This window comes from Cariama cristata, unplaced genomic scaffold, assembly GCF_000690535.1.
Source record: "Cariama cristata isolate BGI_N322 unplaced genomic scaffold, ASM69053v1 scaffold884, whole genome shotgun sequence".
NCBI classification, from domain to species: Eukaryota; Metazoa; Chordata; class Aves; order Cariamiformes; family Cariamidae; genus Cariama; species Cariama cristata.
The window spans coordinates 85,214-103,342 of NW_009614448.1; the positions used below are offsets into that span (position 1 = coordinate 85,214).

The window sequence follows — 18,129 nt, forward strand, 5'->3', positions numbered from 1 at the left end:
CACGACGCTGCCTCCACCTTCCTCCGTGACCAACCAAACCGCGTTCACCTTTCCGTTCTGTTCAGCTGGAGCGTTTCAGTGGTCAGATCAAGTTTCCCTTCTGCTGCTGAAGAGCTGGTCTCTTAACACAATGAAACGGCCTTTCTGTGCCCTTCTGATTTAAAACCCGCAGTCCTCAGAAAAGGGGAACAAGTCGTGCTGCTAATGCTGAGGCAGAGGAGGGCGGGATGCGCAGCGGCCCCGCGGTCAGAGAGCACGCCTAGAGAAAGCAGCTACTGTAAAAGGGCAACAGAATATTTCTGTGCTTAGCCAAGCAACAGAAAACATGTAAACCACGGACTGATACTGGGAAAATGCATAGAGGAAGCATCTATAAAAGAAACAACTCTCTGAACTAAGTTTCTTGAAAAGAAATGCAGCTGAAGCCACCGTCACCAGACAGCTCTGAACTCCCCAACAGAGCAGTTACCCCCGAATCAGTACAGAAACTCAGAAACTCCTGGGATTGTCAAGCAGCACGTACCGAGGTGGGTGCATCTCCATGTGAAGGAACATCTCACATCTTTCAGCCATTTGCTTGCTGTGCTCTTTGATTAATTCCTAAAAATGTTTGTAATAAAGCAATTTTGCCAACACGACTGGTAGGTTTGTTTTGTAGTCCTTTGGAAGAATTTCTAGAGCTTTTCTCCTCCACCTGGTAAGGGTGAGCTTCTTTCAAATCACTCTTAACCTTCTGCAGTCTCGTGAAAGGTGGTCCCAGAGCACCAGTCCATCAGCGCTATGCACCAAGCCGATGGCACAGCAGGCACAGGGCTAGGCGACAGCTTTCTTAAGAAACTGATGGATTTTGTTGCTGGAAATGAAACTGTTTGGAGGAGATTTCTATGCATCTCCCACGAAACCCCACTTTGGCCATGTGAGAAGGAACAGTAGTTTTGGCTGACTCCAAAGACCCAGAGGCCTCTCCGGAGGATGCAAGCATTGAAGAGGCCGCTTGCTTTCCAAACTAGCAGAAGAAAGGCGTTTTTCCAATTATTTCCAATAATTCCACAGAATTATTTTTTCCTAGGTGACTTCAGACAGACTTGGCAGACCAGCGTTGGGAAACGGCCCTTTCCAGGGAGGAAGATGGGTCCTACCTAGCAAACAGGGCAGGAGTTCTGGGAACACGCGACTGCACACCATACATACAGCTGTATTACAGGAGGATATACCTAAATTATTATTTGTGCAGGCAGGTGAGGTAGCCAGATCACAGCGTGCTTGCTGCTTTGCTATTGCGGTGGTGATTATACTATCAAATCAGTGGGAGAGGTGGAAGATTTAACGAACCGTTGGCCTGCTCCCAACCCAAAATCTGTGCTCACATTGTGCAGCCGCTGCAGGTCCCGCAGGAGCAGAGTACTCTGGGACATTGCTAACCTTTGTGTCAAAAAGAGAAGACCATCAAACAAAATTTTAGTAGCTAAATCAGGAGGTTTATGGGAGTCTGCCCTCAAATTCTGTAAAAAAAAAAAAAAGGAAACTGCATTTTTTCCAGTTCCCCTAGGATATGGCTGTAGTGAGGGTAGTTTCTTTTTAAAGAGAAGTCAGAATGAAAGGGAATGTCCAGGTTAAAGTGGTTATCTGGGTGGTGTCAAATGTGGAAAGGATATTAGGGTCTGGTTTGTGCTGACCAGAATTACGGACCAACAGCCTACTGACTCTTACCGGTGCCTGGGTGCTTACTTAAAGCCTATTGTTCCAAAATCCTTTTGTGGGTAGACATGCCAGACTGTTTCGAGGCTGGAAGAAGAATTAAAACCACGAGAGCAGCCTTCCCAAGAGCCTGCCCAACAGAGACGGCATTCATTCCACCGCGGGGAGGGGACTGGCAAGGCCCGTCGTCACACACCAACCTTCCAGCACACGGAAGCAAACGGCGAGTGAGAAATACGTTTCTTGGATAATTAAGTTTCTTTAAACTTAATGAGTTCACGGACACATGTTCCCAGGGTATCAGAGAGCGCAAATGCGGGTCCCCCTTTTGGGGGGGTGGACGTGTGTAGGAACGTAGCAAAGGCGCAGCAGAACCCACCAGAATTCCCAACTGCTCTTGGGTGTTTGTGGACCGGCTAGATTTTATTGCAGCTGTTCCTCTCCTTCTTTATTTTTTTAAAAACAAATCACCTCTTAACCCTTTTCGTGTTTTTTTTTTTTTCCGGTGATGTGCACATTCATCCACATCTGGGCAGCGTTGCAGGGGGAAGGGAGGAGCAGTGTTACCTTCACTGGACAGTGTGCAATTCGTGATGGTGCAATATTAAAAAACAGTCGGATTTTTCCAGATGGAATAAATTCTCCGATTTTAATATATAGTTTCACTAAAAGGTTGGCAGACTACCTAAATGTTATCATCTCAGATGTGATTCCTGTCTTACTTTTCCTTGATTGTACTCAAATGCAGTTCCATAAAATCCTGGATCTTCTTGTAATTTAAAGAGGTGTAGAAACTATAAGGTTGCTTTAGGCTTATCTTTGATTGCAAAATCATGGTATTTTTACAGTACAGTGAGAAACCATACACTAAGAAACCGACCATTAAGTACAAATGAAATGCGGGGAATGACTGAAAGATATCATTTGGCTGTTGTTCAGTGACCTAGACAGAATTAATGGCTCTTATTTTGATCTCAAGGAGTTAATGAGAGCTGTGGCTAAGTCACTGCAATATGACATGTCCTCTAATCTCACAGAAAAGGAGCCTAGAAAAGGATCTGGCACCCAACATCCTAAATGGTCAACGTGACCCAAGGACAGCCTATATGAAATACTCATATATATTAATAACTGACTGGAAGAACCAGCTTTGTAAGTCTGCACCTCGTTATTAAAAATATCTTGCTAGGTTCACGGAACTGAGGGTTACATTTTCCAAATTAAATGAACTGGTCTTTTGGGCAGTGAAGGATACACAGCGATACGCTATGCATCTAAGCGACAAAAAGTTTGAAAAATAGCACTGACTACGGATTTGGCCTCTCTTAACACTAAATGTAACATTTATGAGGCATTTTACAAGCATTTAAAAGCATTGAAAAGAGAGGACTTCTTAATAGTGATTTACCTTGAAATCCTAGAGAGACACTAAATGTTACAAATTACAGCTGATGAACTTAGCACAACTGTTATTTTTATAAGAAATGGCAAAGAAAATTAATGTAATTAGGCTGTTGTTTCATCATCCTTCAACATTTCTGAAGTGCTTCCAAGCAACCCCAAGGTTAGTGATGGAGAGAGGGAGACCCAATCCTGCGGAAAGACTGGTCTTATAAAACACTTGTCAAGCACTTCCCTGTTTCACCTCCCAGAACCGATCCGGGTACCTCCCTGGAAGACCTCCCTGGAAGACCCTGTCTCCTCATCGAATCCACTTGTGATGAAAAGGACATCTCCATTCTCTCCACAGAGGAGACCTTCCTGTTGCCGTACCAAAATTTTGGTCTCGTCTGCTTTCCAACAGCCAAGTGACCTACCACCTCCAGCTTGGGCTGTCCCAGAATTAGCAATGCCTCTACAATATTCAGGCCAGCAACCGCTTTAGGTCAGACGGCCCCGTGTGAAGAACTGCCAAGTACAAAGCTGTCATAAGCTGAGGTCTCTTCAGATTCAGACCTGACTTCCTTCAGACTTCTGTCCATGTTGGCACCTCCAAGGCCCTTAGCATTGTATTTGTGAATATTCCACAGGCTTTAATAGCCTTTACTCTTGTGACAGCCTCGTAAAGTGGCTATGCACAAGACCCATTTCAAAGACAGAGAGGTGAAGCAAACTGAAATTTAAGTGTCCTGTCAAAAATCGGTGTCTGAGCCAGGATGAGAAATGATGTGCAACATCACGAGCTGTGGTTCAGTGCCCTACCCATGAGGTCTGTTTGATGTAAGCAGAAAGAGGTGTGACCTCACTCTATATCAGTGACAACAGTATTATTGAATTAAGACTAACGCATTCTGGTAGGAGGAATTTTCTTCAGAGCGTCTTTGACCCACTATGGATTTTCTTTTCACTTTTTGCAGTTGCTCTCTAAACCTTCAAGTCCCAAACCCTCCATCTTAATTACCCAAGGCACACCTATATCTTTAAAGATAGTTTATAGACATAGAAGCTGTTGTTACACCTCTTAACATCACATTTTCATTGTCTGCACATCTGATATTTTGGTAGCATGCTTTCAAGACCTAAAAATACAGAGTGATGCATAGAGAGTGCAAGTTTACAAAGATGTGCTGTCCTAGAAACACAAACAGCTGAAAACTGCCTGACCTAGCCAGGAGAGCAGGTAAGAGCAAGATGTGCCTTCCACAGACTCAGACTCTCGCTTTCCCTCCGTTTTCCCTTGACATATTAGGCAAATACCAGGGTGGATTTCACCTGACACAGCTGGACACAAGCCACAGACAACGTAAATCTACAGCGTGGGTTTTAAGAGCATCCCGGCTTCTATCTCCCTGGCACTGTCCCACCCCTTGAATGTGCATAGGACCAGATCCCAGCAGCTGACCTCGCCATAGGAGAAAATATTTGGATTCTTCTCCCTTGTGGAATTTTTATAATTGTTCTAACTACTGTAGTTGTTTTGTATTAATGCTCCCTGCCGATCCTCTTACTCGCACCAGTGAACTCCAGAAGAAAATCAGGTACGGATCAGAATCCACCAGTGAGGGGTGCCTAACTCCTTGCAACATGGGCAGGTACAAAAACCACGCTAGTGAGGTGCAAAATTCAACACCAGTGTTCTTAAAAACCTCCTGTTTGCCTTTCCTAATGCCCTCAGTTGACAGAACTACAAAAATGCAGGTCTTAATCCCATTCAGCAGCAACTGATTCTGTGGGAAGTTCATTTTAAAAGGCTTCTATCTACCCAAGTCTATGAAGGAAAAGCCTGAAGACCTAACCAGTGAGTCAACCACGGGCAGAAACAAAACCCTAAACTCTTGCTGTAAAATGAAAAAAATCTCATTATTTCAAAGTCAAGTGTTGCAGAGAACTGCAATGCTTGTTTTTTGTATGTTTGGGATTTAGGACTATCGTGACGTTACTGCGCACCTCAGCTGAACAACTTTCTGCTCTATATTGTTTGCCTTTCACTGGAAAAAATATCACAGTGGCTATCATTTTCTCCTATTTTCCTCTAACGAAACTAACTTTGGGCATAGATGTGAAAACATGTTACCGAGTCTTCTCCGGTGCTGATGAACTATGGTAACAATTTACATGCTCATTCTGTCTATGGCAATTTGAATGTAAAACTGAATTTTAGTGTAAAACTGTAAAATCAGAGAAGGAGGTTTGTGCTACCGTATTTTACCCCTTTGTAACGGTGTTTAGACAACCACGTGCGCAGTTACCACAATTCAGTCGCTAGCAGGTAACTGAAAGCACAGTAACTCTCTTGTGCCTCTGTCCTCCGAGGCCTAGCCTATTGATAAATTGATTGGGGACCATTACTTATTCTCTTACAATGGGCAGGAACAAGAAAAAAATTGTGGAAAAAGTGCCTTGGTCTCATGATTTACCTTTTTCCTATGGTAACTGAACACCTTTAAAAGCACATCTTCAAAAATTAACACAACAGTCATATGAGAGCACTTATGTTAATCTCATTCTTGAAAAAGAAGACAGAACTCATCCTCTTTAGCCCATGTGTCTGAAAGGCTGTAGGGTAGCTGTATTCTTCGTACTGACTGAACTACTGTAATTAAGAGCACAACTTTCACAAATGTTTTAGACTAAGAAATGTTTTTACCTTCCCAAACTCCCTGAAAGCTTGAAATGACTAACGCTTTTGTTCCCACTTGCAATTTTACCTCTCCAGCTGGGGGAATGCATTATTTTGAAAAATGTTCATTTTCTTCAAGGAGGTGGATGCGATAACTAGCGACGGGCATTCACTGCAGCTCTCCTCTGCTTTGAGCTCCCGTATCTGCGCATCCCACCGTAAGCTCCGCCGGTCCTTCCGCACTGGAGCTACTCCAGGCTGCTGCCTTCACCGCCCAGTTGGGCTCATCTGGCCGGTTGCACGGCCGTCCGGTTTAACTAGACCGGTGACTGATGCAGCTAAAATAGTCTCTCCTCCACTTTTTCTTTTTTCATGACATGATTTCATTGCTCTCAGTCACAGCGGGGAAAACAAAGACCAGGGAAGGCAGGAGTCTTGCCAGCCAGCCTTGGCACTACGGAGTTCAAAATGTGGGGCCGTGCTCTGAGCAGCTACTCTGCTGTGGGAAGCCATTGCAATGGCATTTAAAATACTGGTTTGTATCGCTCTGATGGGTCTTGTTTCAAATACAGTTCCTTTAGAGGGTGACAGCAAACTGACTCAAAAGCTTGGAAATACACTTAGGCTATGGTGGGGAGTGCAGCAGGAACCATACCCATGCTGTATTAAGTACCATTCCCATTAATTACGCTTTGCTACATATCCCTCTATATAATCCACTGCTCTGAATAACGGAATTGGGTGCCTCCAAAACACACACAAATAGTTACCATCTCTGCAAGGGCACGAGAACACCAAGAATTTAACAAGCCCCAACAGCAAAACCTTCCTTGTAACGCCTTGCTGCCCAGCTGCTCCTCAGCCTCCCCCCCGTCCATCTCCTGACCGGGAAGGAGAACAGATGGGTCTTGTGGCTCACCCACAGAGGCCTCCCTTGCCCTCCTTGAAGGTGATGATGGAGTCTCACTCAGGGTGGAGTCCAAGCCACAGTATTGTGCAAATAAAAGGTACGAAAAGGGGGAGATGAGGAATACCACATGCTTTGTTCAGTGTGGTGCTCGCTTACCCTAAAACCTGATGGTCAGCAGTGCTGGAAGTGTTTTATAATGGGGTGTTCTAGCTCTCAGTACCGTGCGTGAGCCAAAGTTGTGCTGATCTTTGCAGTTTTTATCGCTCTTTTTTGGCAGAAGACTTTTCTTTGCATAAGTTCACACATACTTTGAGGTTTGGGTTCAGTCCTATCAAAATCCCAAAGCAAAATTTAAGAGAATTCCCCTTCCATCTCTAAAAAAGACCCCCATCACTGAACCAAACGCACAAGCCCTGCTTTTCAGACCTTTCTACTGTATCTGATCCAGACATCTCTCTAGCAAGCTTTTCAACGCAAATCATTTGAGTTTTCAGCTGGGACCAAAACCTGAAGCCAGGCCAGCTCAGAGTGATTTAAAAATTGTGCAAATATTTTACATGGCTCTAAGAAATAATATATCATTTGTGCAGGTTTCTATACCCATAAGCATATGCATACATGCCTGGGTGGTTGTTAGTTTCCCGTGTGATAAATTTTGGGGAGGGAAATGAGGTATAATAAAGTGACAGCTCGCTCTGTGGCTTTTCAAGTGAGGGCAGATACTGTGCTCCTTGCATCAGTCTTTTTGTTCTCCTCGGCAATAAATCCCACAACGTGGGGCCACTCCCTTCAGCCCTTCCCTCTTGCCGGCAGATTTCCTAGTCACAACTCACCTGGCTCCCAAAACCATTTCTTTGTCCTTTTTATTGACAAAACTGGAAAGAAAACCAGGCTTAACTTATTTCCTACCCTCTCCAGGGACCTCATTATAAGCATACCCGAACAGTGACATCTCTGCAGGGCTCCGGATCAATGGACACTGTCATCTGGAGATTTTAATCACATTAACACCACAGCAGAGTAAAATCCATCTGATTCTTGATTCTCCCTTGCCGAAGTGGCAAGCTCAACAATTCTGCCAATTGCTGCAACTACTACTCGGAAGGTTTATTTATATGTGTGGATAAAAATCAATCTACCGCAGCTACCGCCTTCCAGTCCCTCCTCACGGAGCTTGAATTCCCTCTCCAGGAAATGCAGTGTGATCCCCCAGACCTGCCTTCTTTATGATCGGGATTAGCTATATTCAGACAATCCTGAGGAGCAGAGTACAAAAGTAATCAATAAAGCGAAGCTCCGTGAGCCGGTGGAAGAACCTGCACCGCCTATAAAGGATAGCAGAAAAAACAAATGCCAGGGCTGGATTCCTACAAGTAGTCTTTGCAAAAGAGGAGAAGATAATTGTGGAGGTAAAAAAATCGCTCTGCTTGCATGGAGAGTCTTACACAGAGCGCTCGGTGGCTACACAAGACCCCTTGGGTTTTGGAAGAGAGAAACAAGGAGCAATGGTCAGGTTGAAGGGCAGCTGCAGTCAATCATTACCCTAGGAACGTGAGAGAGCAGCCCAAGTTGCTCACAGGGACATCTCGGTAACCATACACTGCTGAAAAACAGCTAACTGTTTTCTTTCAATGAATGAAAAATCATTTTTCAGCTCTACCCACACATCCCTGCATCTCATCTGGCTTCCAAAGCATCAGTTACAAGCTAATCAATAGTAATTACCTATCATCCGGCCTTGCCCTCCTCAGTGTGCTGTTACCTGACGCTGCTCCCTGATTATCTGGCACACGGAGGGCAGGAACTTGCAGGAACAGTATTTCTCGATGAAAGCTGTTATTCCTCAAGCAATAACTCACTCCTCCATCATTAAATAATAATTGGACTTTTGTTGCTGCTGACGATCCCTGGCACCTTGTGAAGGCTGTATACTCGGTGAGATGTTTTTCTGTCAAGAAACAGTTCCTAGTTCTTAGATATTTATTTCAGCAAGTTTGGACTGTGGCTAAATTACTAAAAAGAAAAAAAAAATCAATTTTCAACTTAAGCCCTGTGTTTGGTGCTAAATCTCCTAAGAATTAAGGAATCCATCTTAGGATTTCTAAAGTAGCCCATGAGGATTCATAAGCACAGCGTGCCTCTCAAGCAATCCTTAATGAATGCTTCAGGGGCATTTGCACTTGTTCCTGTGTCATTACTGAAATTATTCTCAGCATCCAACATTATCTCAAGAAAATTTTAGAGTAAGTGTAATATTGCAGTGATTTAAATGATAATCCGAAAAAAGTGCCATATCTATTTCTGCAGGATAAATTAAAGATACTTACGGGATCAAATGTATCAAGTTGGTAGAGTAACTGTCATGTATAGCATTGAAATGTATGTATTCAGGAGTCTGAAATTATCCTAGGCAAATAAAGCCAAAAAGTAATAAAGTGAAAGGTTTAGCAGAGAATCAAGCCAACCAATGGAGCCAGCCATCACTAAAGCTGTAAAAGAGGCAGATAACAAAGTAAGCAAAATCTAAGTTACAGGAAAAGACTAGCATTTGACAGACTCAAGAAGGCTTAAAGAAGCTAAAAGTTGTAAGACAGATGTAATGAGCTGCTCAGGTCCACAAATTTAATGGCAATTACCGGCCTGGAGCCATTGATCTTCCTTTTTCACATTGTCCTCGCCCGAGCAGTAGTCCTGCAAGTGCCTAGAGAAGTTCAGCTCTCAGGGATTCGCCTGCAGTTGGTAAATAATAAATACATTTTATTTATTCAGCAACCTAGGGAAGATGCTGAATGGTACAGGCAGGAGGATGCACATTTGTTTAGAAGAAGTTAAACTCACTGCAGCCTGGTGTCTTCGTTAAACCACAGCTCGACACGCGTAGGCAACCCTGCCTCTGAACACGGCTCGGTTTGGCACCGTTTATTAACGCGCTCGTCCGCAGATGCAATGTTGGATTTGATCGGTCATGCAAGTTAACACCTCTCCGTGTTTTATTTCCACTGTCACCAACAAGCACAAGCTGTCGGGGATTTACTCCAAAGAAAATACACGGAGCCTTCTGCTTCCCAGGGATTTCTGCATGGGGTAGGACCTTTTACCAGGCGCATGAACCAAGTATCGAGACCGAGTAAAACGCAGAAGTGCTGCCACGGGGGGACAGATGGGAGCTTTGATTTCCTCTGAATGAATTATCTACTTTCTCCCTAGTATAGTTCCCTTCTTAAGCCACCAGACAGATGTTCTTTACTCCTCAAATAGACTTTTTGGTCTGCTCCCCATTTAAAATGGGAGAGGAAAAGTCTTACTTTGAGGGGACTCTGCTTTGAGCACGACATCCATGCTGAGCGGTGGCCTCCGAGGGCTCCCGGGGGCTGGGACAGGGTCATCTCCTGGGAAAGGTACAACTGAAGGTGACAAACTGAGTGTCCACACTCTCCTTGATCGTGAGAGTGGGGAGGGAGTAAGGGCAAAACGAGCGCAACAGCTGCTTTCCAAATAACGTAATGAATTCACTTTGCTAAGACTTTCGGTTTTCCAGCAATGAAGACAAACAACCAAGCAAGCAGAGAGAAAAAAAGAGTTTTTAAAGAAAGACCCAGCTTAGCACTGAAAAAAGAGATTTTCATAGGAATTTTCAGCCAGTCCTATCCATATCTCCTGTAAAGTAGCATCAGCCAGGTCTCGCAGTGAATCTTTGGTTTACTTTTAATTAGGCCTGATTTGGTAAAAACAGTAAAGCTGTTTACGTTCAAAATTACTTTGATGGACACAACAGAGTCGACAGCAGTAACAGCAGAGTGAATGAAGAGGTGAGATTTCAGAGGAGGATGGGCACAGCACTTTGTCAGATGGCATCAATTACAATTCTGGGAATGAAGATATTTGTCATGGGATACTCTTCTTACTTAGAGTAAATAAGGTACATATTGGAGATACATCTTCTTGACAGTACTTATTGCTCTTAGTCTATATATATTTATCACCTCTATACTGTTCTTTCAACGCCAGCTAGCATTTGTTTTGCAATGTATGACTTCACCCTCCCTAGCACTGCCTGTATTTCCCTATTGGGATTACAGTTCAGCTTACAGAAAAGAAATTTTTCTTCTTAAACTCTTTAAGACCCATCCAAGGGATTTTTGTCTTCTCTCCAATCATTTTGAATTCCTACTGTTCACCCAACTTTGAACTTTTGCTCCTAAATGCTTATTAAAAAGATGTTTCCAGTATCTGTTATTGGAATCTGTTATAAGAAAAATCGGGTAAGTACATAAAGATGAACATAGTTCTATAAACATAAACTGTTAGGTAGGTATATATTAAGCATTTTACTAATTTGGGTTCTGAGAAATGTCCTACTGGGAATATGCATTAATGCTTTACAAATATAGGGAATGTTTCACATGGAATTCACTTCCTTTTAAATTTGTAAGAGAGAAGATTATTAATTGACCTTAAATGCTGCTTTTTAATTTTAAAGTTATTTGGCAAACATTGCTCTTTTCAGTAATTAATTTTCTCTTTGAATGTACTGTCAGGACCTTTATAAAATTTTAAAAGTATTTTAAGATTTTGATGGGTTGCTCAGCAACATATGAAATGCAGTTGTGTTTTAATCTCCATGGCAAGTATCTGTGAATGGCAGCTCTTCAGATAGGACGTAAATTTGAATCATTATTCATCAATTTTCCTGATTATAAGCATGGTAACTAGAATGTGTTTCAGAGTCACAAATCCAAGCAATTGAAATCCTTTCTTTAAACTTATGTTTAGTCTTTCCCGTTCAGCTCAGCTCAGGACTGAGCTCCTCACCTCCAGATGGGTTTCGGACTGCCTTGTCGGGAGCGTTCTGCGGAACAAGTGCAAACCCTTCTAGAAAATGGTGCTGTGCTTGCAGTAACAAATCAATTACACCCGTCTCATAAAAGAAAAGTGAGTCACCTTCTTCCAGTGAGCCTGTTTGGGTTTTGCCTTTCAAATATAAGACCTGTGGCTATTTGAATACTTTGCTTTGAGGTTCCAGTTAGCTCTGTGGCAAGCAACTAGTGACCTTTCAGCTATGTTTGATACCATTTCTACTACTTTGAGAGAAAGTGTTTCCCAGGAAGAAAGACATTTGGAAACCCTGTATTGACATCAACTGATTTCCGCCACTGCTACAAAGCATAGCTGAATTTTTGGATTAGATGCTAAATGATCTCAGGTGTTGATAACAGCATTTTGGTTGTGTGGTTTGGCTAGACAAAGAGAAATCCCTCCTCTCACTGCACCCGTCATGGTCAGGCTTAGCCTCTGTCTACAAATGACCGCATCACGTTGGATGTTTTAGCTTCGTCGTGTCCTGCGTTGACGTGTCAGTATTCCCTACGGAAGACGACCTTTTACTATTATTAGTTAGTGCCTTGACCCCGAGACTTCTGTTGGCAGCCCCTTAAGGATGGAGAGGCAGTGAAAACAGTGCCATGCTGCTGCCTTGTGTGGAGACGACATGATCAAACACACGTTTAAGCTCCTTGATAGCAATGCTACCCATACACAGACTCCACAACCTGTAAAAGGAATTACAAAAATCCAGCTGAGATGTAATGAAATCACGAATTAATGACTTTGTCTAATGTGAGAGTCCTGGTCTCAGCTTTGCCGATTCCTAGAGACACCAGCATGACGCTTTTGATATACTCCAAGTAAACAATTCAATGAATGACCCAACTTTATGTTCAAAGTGGCACGAACATAAAACTGGCAACTCAGATTCAATGTGTTTTTTGCAGATTTTTAACCCCAGGAAATATTCAGAAATACAGGGCTGACTGTCACTTTGATGTGTAGGTGAATCAGCAACAGTTTCCTTGGCGGTCTTACAAAACTGAAAAATGAACTTTCATGTCAGCTTCCTAACAGCGGGTTCCCATTGACAAGGAGCAGCACAGATCTGCTCCCCCAGGACCTCAGTACGTAACCAGGCTGGGCAAAAAACACTTAATTCAAGTGTAGAAAACAAAACAAAAGACTCAAAAACATTTCAGACAACGATAAATCTCCAGCGCTTGAAACAGGTCAACAAACCTGCTAGGGAGAAATAAAAAAACCCCAGCCCAACAACCCAAGAAAAATATCCCAAACTCATTTCTCAGCAAAAGATTTCAGAAGATCATGTTTTCACAGTGCTTTCCAAGAGAAAAGCAAGTTTTACTGTCACTGCTCCTACAGAAGCGTTCCCTGAGAAGTGGTAACCTTATTCCAGAGACAAAATGTTCTAAACCAGTCGATGCTTCCAAAGGGAAATAAAGCTGCTTTTCTGCCTCAGAAATCTTGCTGGCTGCCAGTGTTGACACAAAACTCACTCTTGACCGAGCTCCTGAATGCTCAGCAAGCTCAGTAGGGTGGTGCAGTTGTTTTGTCTATAAGCGTGGCAAGTTTCCTACTGTAGCTGCTACCACACTTAAATGATCTTGGCAAGCGCGAGGCATACGGGATACATTCTGAAGAAGGACCATGTCATTGCCTGGCAGGCAATTTCCTTTTTTTTTTTTTCAAGCCCAAAACACATCTTGCCAGCTTCTGCTAAGTGTTACTATTTCTGAGGCTATCTGAAGCAGGTAAAAAGGTAGGAGTGCTAGAAGGGCGATGAACAAAGACTCTGGAAAAAAGCCTCGTGCTGACCTTGCGGCAGAATACTGAGGGCTCTCCAGGCAGGTTTTTCTTCCTCAGTACAACCACTCAAGGCAGATAAATACATTACTTAGAATTTCTGGAAGGTATCGTTAAAGTCATAGCATTTAAACACCCCAGAAAGGCAAAGAGGAAGTCGTCTTAAAGTTAAGGAGCATCTTCCTGGATCCATAGTAAGTCTATAGGCAGAACATTGGCACCTAAATCTATCTGAATATATCTGAAAATATCTGCTTCAGAGGAAGGAGAAATGTCTTTCAGGCCAAGCATACGTACATGAAACACCTAGTTATGCGAGGAGCCAGGAAAAAAAGATCCGAGCTACTTGGAAAGTGTACAGCACTCAAAGTCTGGTGCAGCTTGCAAGGAGCATCAGCAAGGCTGGGAGTGACCGATGGCCCTGGAAAGGACGGTGGTGGTGAGACACCAGGAAATGGATGCTCCAATTAGCACTTTTTATATGAAGCCCTTATTTCAGGTTTTAAGGAATATTCTGCATTTCCTCTGTTTTCCAGGCAAGAAGTCAAGGGGTTTTGTGTTTGGGTTGGTTTTGTATGGGATTGCATGTTAGTATGGAAGCTACAGGGGTTTCACGCTCTGTCCTACTGCAAACATTTTGGGTCGTTTTTCCCATTCCTTACTTATCCTACTCAGTACCTCAGAAGAGCAAAGCTTTCTAAGCATAGCCATGTCATTGTCAGAAACAACTGGTCCCCACTAGCAAATCCAGCAGCTTAAACGCTCGGTGCTTCTGCATAGCCCAAACATCTCACAGCCCTGTTCATCCCTCCCCTCTCCACCCTGCTGTCTCATTTCCCAACGTGCAGAGGAAAGGGTGAGCTCTGCAGTGCTTGGGGAACATTCGTCCCTGAATGATGCTATTTGAGCTGATGGAGGAGGCAAACCCTGCAGAGCTGAACCCCTCTCAGACTGCATCCTTCCAACCACTGCGTCTCATCTGCCCAAGCAGAGCCCACCTCAAGTACTGGCACCGTGGGGCACAGCAAGTCTCTGTGGCAGGTTCATCCTGGCAACTTGGAGCTTCAAAAACATGAAGTCCACATTTTAGATTTCACCCAGCATCACTCAGCAGCTCCTGCTGGCCATGCATTAGCTGTTTCATATGATTATGGTGGGAAACTCCAATTAGCAAGCAGCAAACGTGTTGATTTCAAAGTCCATCTAGACAGCACTTCCACAGTGTCGTGTATATTCTTGCTATTCGTTGCTCAGTGCATCGCTTACAATTTTGGGAGGAAATAAATTAGTGAAATTGCTTAAAAGCCCCGTGCTGTGAATGTCAGCCACAGACCCTTCTCAAAATAATGTGATTTTAAAATTCATCCTAGACACCTTCTGCAAAGGACAGTTCTGAAATCATGCTTCCCCTCCTCGGACTGGGAATTAAACTACAAATGCTTTGCACAAGTCAGCGAGCTTCTCGTGTCTACATTCAATAAGAAAGCATAATTGGAATATGCATTTTGGGATCCTGCTGGCTACAAATCACTTTACAAACTGATCCAAAAATGACATGCCATCTAGGAACCAATTCAACAGCTGCTGAATTTCAGCCGTTTCTGGAACAAATGACAATTGCTTACAGGACCCTAACAGCAAAACTACGTTAGCCACGCAGCCAGAAGTACAGCACCACCAGCAACCAGATAAGAAGTGTTTTCGCAGTGTTAGAACTTGCTCTCGAAGTTCTCCAGACTGTTCAAAGTTTTGTCTGCACCAGGATTTTTTTTTTTTTAAAGGTATTGATGAACTATTAAAATCAAGCCAACATAAAGTTCTTCTGTTACGATGTCCTAGCTGGATGAGACAACTTAGAAATACAATTTATTTTCCCCTGCCAGAGTTTTAGAAAGTGTCAATAGGATAGAACAATTTTGGAGGAAAAAAAGAAAGCCCACGAAAGAAAGCCAACTTCTCCATTCCTCCTTTCTTTTACTCTGTAGAAACTCTCAGCTCAAACTATTCCCATCCTGTGAAAAATCATGCACCATTCACAGCTGCTCAGTAAGCAAACCTGTTTTACGTACTTGTGAACTAATATCATCGGTAATTATTATAATGACATCAGATAAAGGCATGGTGTTTGATAATGGTTTGCAAATGGTTTCTGTGCTGTTGAATGAACTGTAACTTACACTCCCAACAGGCACCGAAATGAAAGAGAATCCTCAGGTCTTCCTAGTAAATTGTACCAAAAGTTTGTGTGTTTGTAAGGGCTATTTTTATAAGCATTTGTTCATTTCATTCGTTTATCTTCCGTCTCACTAAAAATTAGCATCTTAAGCAGATCAAGTGGAACTCAGGTTGCTCAGTTTTACTCCCGACTTCAGCAGCAATCAGAATCTGAACGGGACTTGCCCCATACTCAATGATAGAGTCAACACACAGCTAGGGAGACGCGCTTCACTACAAAACAGCCTTTCCCTCTGGAGCCACCCTTTTGCTACAGTCACAAGCTCTTTGCGATGGAATAACCACAAGCCAGATTCTGATTTCAGTTCCACTGACCTAATTTACCTGTCCTCAAAGCAGTGACTTCAGGTTTACCTCACTGTAATGGAGCTCAGAGTCTTCACTAAATATTCCACCTATGCACCTATGTAAAGGTAACACTAACTAGTAAGAACAAGACTAACATCTTAATGTGCTTATCTCCATTTGTAGTTTGCATGGTAAATTTATTGCAACGATAAGCGCTTTTTCTTGTGTCCTCACTGTATTTTCACCTTTGGTCTTCAAGAGGGTTATTGATGTCTCTCCTCTTCAAACACCGTATGATCTGGCAAGTCAAAGGGGATCATTGCAATGGTGAGGAGTGGATCAGGACATAACCCTGAATAGCAGAACTAAAGAAATCTCATTTCTGGATGACCTTGCTGTCGTATTAGTAGTGCCGTTGTATGTAAGAACCCCAAACCCTCTTCATGGACTACTGTCAAAGGCAGTTGGTGTGAAGAAATGCCTACCTGAAGACGGCAAGGCTCAGGGACCAGAGCACTAGTGGTTTCCTCAGTTCAAATTTTGCTCGTTTGTTCATGAGGTGCCGACCACCAAATATAAAGGCAGCATACAGAGCTGAAAATAGGAATGATTTCTTCCTGCAAAACAAAACCAAAAAACACCTGTCAAGTATTTAATCAGTATCAGATACACCACAGAGTCACAGCTGGACATAACTGCCAAGGCTTTGTGCGTTTCCTTGAAAGGAAGCTCTTCTGAAGACACTCCGGCAGCCCAGCTGAGATTATTGTTTCTGTACGAACCTACACGCCTGCACATAGGGCTGGGTCCCGGTGCAGGAAAAACTGAGCCTGGGGAAGTTCTGAAAAAGGACAGCCAAATTTGGCTCCCATTCTTCCCCAGTTTCTGAAGACTAAACTTCTGTGAGGAACAGAACAGATATTGCAGAGCCCAGACACACTTCTGCAAGCACAACACGGTTGATACTTGAACCAGCTGATCACGTTTTGTGGCCAATTTATCTTTTTCATCCTAATTTTTGCTTCCCGCAGGCTCCTCGCTACCTGACAATTTAGTTTCCCACTGTTTCCTCCAAGAAGGCACTTACAGATCTTGAGTACTGCAAGACAACGTGAAGAGCCTCATGAAAAGCGGAGAACCAGCACGGAGAGGTCAACAGCCCCATTAAGCAGCAGCCGCGCTGGGTGGCATTGCCCTGCTGCGCAAGCCCTGCCTCTGAGTGCCGGTTCAGGAAATCCAGCAAATTTGCTGAAAGGTCAAGCAGGGTTCTGTTAAAGAACTTCAATGATACTCTTAAAATCGCAAGTTTTATTTTTAAAACTGCCTGATAGTAGTCCAGCTCAGCAATAATCAGCAAACATTTGAACTCTGCTACTATAACTCATTGTAAATAACCATTAGAGGTCAAAAATAGATTCAGTCTGGGATTCCTTCCCACACAGCACAATATTACACTGACTAAGGCTTAATGATGTACAGCATTAATGGTGGCCTAACTGGACAGGCGTATATTTAGGAACAGATTTTTTCTCTACAAAATCTATAATTATATTTACAAATACCAGTGGACTATGGCTTTGCACTGATTCTTTTTGGACCCCAAAAAAGGAAGACAAACACTCTCAAGAAAGGTAACTACTTCATTAATATCCCAGAAAAGGCAGCAGCAAGCTACCTTACGTCTCTTCCGACACTGGAACCCCGAGATGACGCAGCGTCAGACAGACCTGCCATGGGGGCATGGCACGCCGCCCAGACTTCCCGTCGGGGGTCAGATTCACTCGCATGGTGGTCTTCAGAGTTTTTGTAGCATTTTTCAATTGGATGTTTATATGTTGCTTCACCTCGAGATAAAAAGACAAGGACATGATGGTGGTGTCACTACTGGTGCCAAACAGGTGCCACCTCCAGGGTCTTCCATCATGATGAGCTGGCTGAGGGTACCCCATGGCAAGGGATAGACATGGGCAGCACAGCATGGTCCTGAAGGCCGAGCAATACGTGCAGCACCGTATGGCACAGCACAGCACGTCTGCGCCTGCTCAAGGCAACTGGTACATGGGCCACAAGCTCCTCGATGGACAAGGGTCTTCCTCTGAGGTCCATGAAAACTAACAAAAGCTATAGGAGCGCATCTGATCGGAAGTACGAAGAAAGCACGTGCAGCCTTCACTGGAGACAAATGAGTCTGAAAGCTAAGTAAAAGCAAAGTCCAAGGAAACAGAGGCGTATCGGTATGCGTACGGAAGCATGCCATTTTCTGCCCACTTAGAAACTCCTGTTTCTA

General features: G+C 43.5%; 1 protein-coding gene across 1 annotated transcript in view; it reads right to left on the reverse strand.

Annotated features, from left to right (window-relative positions):
- Nucleotides 1-17,791, reverse strand: part of LOC104161085 (elongation of very long chain fatty acids protein 6-like) — a 24,705-nt gene extending 6,914 nt beyond the window's left edge. Inside the window, exons 1-2 of the mRNA XM_009699395.1 lie at nt 17,523-17,791; nt 16,328-16,459 (exon numbers count right to left, since the gene is read on the reverse strand). Of these exons, the coding sequence (XP_009697697.1) occupies nt 16,328-16,459; nt 17,523-17,791 (401 nt within the window). The remainder of the gene's footprint in view (nt 1-16,327; nt 16,460-17,522) is intronic.
- Nucleotides 17,792-18,129: the final 338 nt, after the last annotated feature.